Source organism: Bacillus rossius, chromosome 18, assembly GCF_032445375.1.
Source record: "Bacillus rossius redtenbacheri isolate Brsri chromosome 18, Brsri_v3, whole genome shotgun sequence".
Lineage (NCBI taxonomy): Eukaryota > Metazoa > Arthropoda > Insecta > Phasmatodea > Bacillidae > Bacillus > Bacillus rossius.
Window position 1 is genome coordinate 3314877 of NC_086345.1, and position 5297 is coordinate 3320173.

The 5297-nt window shown below is 47.1% G+C and overlaps 1 protein-coding gene across 1 annotated transcript; it reads right to left on the reverse strand.

Moving 5' to 3' along the window:
• Positions 1 to 315: 315 nt before the first annotated feature.
• Positions 316 to 4845, reverse strand: LOC134541350 (uncharacterized). The gene is made up of 5 exons (XM_063384772.1): positions 4168 to 4845; positions 3519 to 4097; positions 3085 to 3393; positions 2867 to 3013; positions 316 to 333 (listed from the first exon to the last, which is right to left on the reverse strand). The coding sequence occupies exons 1-5, from the start codon at positions 4843 to 4845 to the stop codon at positions 316 to 318; spliced, it is 1731 nt and encodes a 576-aa protein (XP_063240842.1).
• Between the last annotated feature and the right edge of the window lie 452 nt (positions 4846 to 5297).

Genomic DNA, 5297 nt, shown 5'->3' on the forward strand with positions numbered 1-5297 from the left:
TTAATTGAAGTTTCATTTTAATTTTTTCATATATTTAAAAAAAATATATCCACAATTGCACTTTCCTCCCTTTAGTATTGACGTTTGATCCAACTATGAACTATGAACTTTGAATAACAGTTTGGACTTTACACTACTTTAGATAAAACCCTAAGTGCGAGGGAAGCGTACTCCCTAAATGCAGCAAAGCCGGACCTAAGTGGTTCACTCGCTACAGCCTCATTACAGCTACCAGCGGTCGCTCGTCTACTCCTGGTCTACTGTCACGTCTGTGCGTGCTGGGGTGAACTACAGCGCCCGTCTAACAGTCTAGCGTCAGTGAGTCTTCTCGTCCTGCAAATGAGCGGTAACCGTAACACTGCATGAAACAGAAATAAATATTTAGCTCTGACGCAAGTCCCTCAGGTGCTTTCAGAACTCAGTATCGCATGTTTAAATTATTATAAAACTCGTGTTTCAACCATTTTCAATCTTCTAAAAATTCAGTTCAGAAATAAATAAGAACAAAAACCGAACTACTCTACGCTTTCAGTGTACTCTTAAATACTTTTGGTAAACAGATCTGACTCGGATATATTGACCAGTTTTTATGTACATTGTTTTTCAATAGCTCGGCTCAATGTTTTCCCGGGCAGGCGGGTCCCTTGCGTTTCGGCATTTGAAATTCATAACAGAGTACACTGTCTGTGAAAATTATTTGATTTCCTAATTATTCAAATTACCATTTATTTTATCAGTTTTATATGTAGGCCTACTCTTTAAACAGTTATACAGCAGACCGTAAGTGCAAGTAAGTAATGAAACAAGATACAATGTAGTTTCTACATATATTTTTAAAATTATATTTTCTTGCAATATTCTAATGATATTTTTTTTCCCGCTGGCCTCTCGTGTGACTAGCGAGATGTCCTTGAGCAGTCAGTGTGAGTGTGTGGAGACTTGACCGGGGGGGGGGGGGGTGGGGGGTAAGGATGCTGCTGGCGGCGTCTCAGTGCCTGCTCAAGAATTGCATTACAATTGTCTCTGTCGAGGATGAACAAAGATGTTCAAAGGACACTCATATATTTTGAGATTTCTTCGCTTTTATTTTATTATGCCAGAGCGTTTTGTTGAAAATCCTTAGGAAAATAAGTATTAATAGGACCATTTTTGTAGATAATTTTATAATCTACAATTTTTGTCTGGGCTATATTTTTGATAAAATTTGCCGTTTTTGAGAAAAATCCAAAAAACTGAATATTTTAACCTGTGACCTTGAATTACTTTTTTTTTAGCACACATGGGATCTATAGGGACTTTTGGCACTTTATTTCTACTGGTGTACCCAAGGTCTCTACCAAAATTCAGCTCTGTCGGAAGTTTTCTTATTTGAAATGTCTATTTTGTCCGGACTATAAGCGTCAAATTAACTAAATTAAAGTGACAACGAAATGAACGCGAGCTTCGCTTGCAAGGCGTTGCACCTGTGGTTGTAAGAACGTTATCTTAATGTAAATAAACATATATAGCAATTTATTTGGAACTCCTGGTTCTTGAAACAATCTCGAATTACCATATTTTTAAATATCCTGCCCTTTAAATCTATGTATATAAAATTGGATATTGGTATATGTATGAAATTGATACACTCGAAAAACGTTTGACCGATCGCCATGAAGGCTTGCAAATTGCAGTGTTTTTTTTATGAATATTTTTATCCATTTTTTGTAACTTGCCGCTAGATGGCTCTGCAGCGCATCAACTTCTATACCGTTCAAACAATCGCCATAAAAATTGGTATATTTGTGATTGTTACAGTCTTTAATCCTAACAACAAATAGTAATTAGTAATTTGTGAGTGAGTTTAAAATAAAAAATACTATTTCAGACACGTTATAGTTTCAGGAGTTCATACAAACCATCCAACTGACAGGACAACATCTGCCGCATGCTGCTAGTAAAATATATTACAGATGCAATCTGTTTGGTGGAAAATGTAACATTTAGAGAATATTGTAAATCTAACCACAATTTGAAACATTTTAAACACATGAAAAGGCGAGTCTTGTAATCGAATAAATTTTACTAACCCGACTGAAAGATATGCTTCATTTTAAGAACTCAAAATTACACAAAAAGAGTGGTTAGGTTGTTGATTTTAGTTTTTTTTTTTGTATTTACTTTAAGTTAAGAGCTATACATTAAACTTTACTCGACACCTTACTTGCATTTGTGTTCTCTCTCAACAGATAATCTGATATTGTTTTATCATGAGAGTGAAAAAGGCGTGCAAGTGTTTATTATTACAAATATTCACGCGCCTTTTTACACCCATTAGATAACACTACTTAGTGAAGGTCAGTTGAAAAATTATTTGTGGCAGAACAAGAAATGCGAGGGAGGTATCGAGTTCTTTTTTTATAGGAACGGTCTTTAAATAAAATAAATTGTGGGAAAAAAGTGTAACATGGCGCGTGAAAACGAGTCTTATGTAATGTTCCTTGTTCCCTTGAGACTGAGAGACGCGGTGACGCGGACTGTCACGCGACAGAAGCACGTCTGGACCAGACAGCGGAGCCTCCTCCTCCGGAGATGTCCCGGCGGGAGGGCGTTGCCATGGCGACCCGCGGCCCGCGCGGACGCCAGCCGGGCGCCGCCCAAAACATTTCAACTCCGGGCGACTGCCATAAAACTTGGCCCTCCTCCTCCACCGACCCTCCCACACTTCGCCCAACTCTGGAGCTCGCGCCGTCTTGCAGCTTCCCGGGGCCGGGTTACACGGTCCTCCGAGTCTACCTCGACACGCATGTCGGCAAACTGAAGCTGGGTTACACGGTCCCCCGAGTCTACCTCGACACGCATGTCGGCAAACTGTGGGCCGGGTTACACGGTCCTCCGAGTCTACCTCGACACGCATGTCGGTAAACTGGGGCTGGGTTACACGGTCCTCCGAGTCTACCTCGACACGCATGTTGGCAAACTGGGGCCGGGTTACACGGTCCCCCGAGTCTACCTCGTCACGCATGTTGGCAAACTGTGGGCCGGGTTACACGGTCCTCCGAGTCTACCTCGACACGCATGTCGGCAAACTGTGGGCCGGGTTACACGGTCCTCCGAGTCTACCTCGACACGCATGTCGGTAAACTGGGGCTGGGTTACACGGTCCTCCGAGTCTACCTCGACACGCATGTTGGCAAACTGGGGCCGGATTACACGGTCCCCCGAGTCTACCTCGTCACGCATGTTGGCAAACTGGGGCTGGGTTACACGGTCCCCCGAGTCTACCTCGTCACGCATGTTGGCAAACTGGGGCCGGGTTACACGGTCCCCCGAGTCTACCTCGTCACGCATGTTGGCAAACTGGGGCTGGGTTACACGGTCCCCCGAGTCTACCTCGACACGCATGTCGGCAAACTGTGGGCCGGGTTACACGGTCCTCCGAGTCTACCTCGACACGCATGTTGGTAAATTGGGGCCGGGTTACACGGTCCCCCGAGTCTACCTCGACACGCATGTCGGCAAACTGTGGGCCGGTTTACACGGTCCTCCGAGTCTACCTCGACACGCATGTCGGTAAACTGGGGCTGGGTTACACGGTCCTCCGAGTCTACCTCGACACGCATTTCGGTAAACTGGGGCTGGGTTACACGGTCCCCCGAGTCTACCTCGTCACGCATGTTGGCAAACTGGGGCTGGGTTACACGGTCCCCCGAGTCTACCTCGACACGCATGTTGGCAAACTGGGGCCGGATTACACGGTCCCCCGAGTCTACCTCGTCACGCATGTTGGCAAACTGGGGCTGGGTTACACGGTCCCCCGAGTCTACCTCGTCACGCATGTTGGCAAACTGGGGCTGGGTTACACGGTCCCCCGAGTCTACCTCGACACGCATGTTGGCAAACTGGGGCCGGATTACACGGTCCCCCGAGTCTACCTCGTCACGCATGTTGGCAAACTGGGGCTGGGTTACACGGTCCCCCGAGTCTACCTCGTCACGCATGTTGGCAAACTGGGGCTGGGTTACACGGTCCCCCGAGTCTACCTCGTCACGCATGTTGGCAAACTGGGGCTGGGTTACACGGTCCCCCGAGTCTACCTCGACACGCATGTTGGCAAACTGTGGGCCGGGTTACACGGTCCCCCGAGTCTACCTCGTCACGCATGTTGGCAAACTGGGGCCGGGTTACACGGTCCCCCGAGTCTACCTCGTCACGCATGTTGGCAAACTGGGGCTGGGTTACATGGTCCCCCGAGTCTACCTCGTCACGCATGTTGGCAAACTGGGGCTGGGTTACACGGTCCTCCGAGTGTACCTCGACACGCATGTTGGCAAACTGGGGCTGGGTTACACGGTCCTCCGAGTGTACCTCGACACGCATGTTGGCAAACTGGGGCTGGGTTACACGGTCCCCCGAGTCTACCTCGTCACGCATGTTGGCAAACCGGGGTTGGGTTACATGGTCCCCCGAGTCTACCTCGTCACGCATGTTGGCAAACTGGGGCTGGGTTACACGGTCCTCCGAGTGTACCTCGACACGCATGTTGGAAAACTGGGGCTGGGTTACACGGTCCTCCGAGTGAACCTCGACACGCATGTTGGCAAACTGGGGCTGGGTTACACGGTCCTCCGAGTGTACCTCGACACGCATGTTGGCAAACTGGGGCTGGGTTACACGGTCCCCCGAGTCTACCTCGTCACGCATGTTGGCAAACTGGGGCTGGGTTACACGGTCCCCCGAGTCTACCTCGTCACGCATGTTGGCAAACTGGGGCTGGGTTACACGGTCCCCCGAGTCTACCTCGTCACGCATGTTGGCAAACTGGGGCTGGGTTACACGGTCCTCCGAGTCTACCTCGACACGCATGTTGGCAAACTGGGGCTGGGTTACACTGTTCTTCTTAGTGTACCGCGATTGTTCGTAAGGCAAACTGGTACAGGTTAATAAAGTTTTTTTTTTTTAATTTTCCTCACCTAACTAAATCAAAGTGTATTTGTTCGGGATAGGTCGGGACCAGTCAGGCTATGTTTAGACTATACAAAAAAAGGTAGCATGCATCATATGCTTTGTTCAGGGATTGGCCTGTCATGACATGGTTGACTCCCCTATCTGGGTTCTAGACTATAGCAAGTTCAGTTTGGGACCAGGTAAAACCTGCATTGACACGGGGAAAATTTTGTGCTCAATTTTGCGGGGTGTAGTCATGACATAACTTAGGGGTTAATTGTTTTGTGAATTTCGTTTTTAACACAGGATATTTCAATGTTTTGGTTTTTCAATATTTACAAATTTATTTCATCCATTAGGACATTGTATTA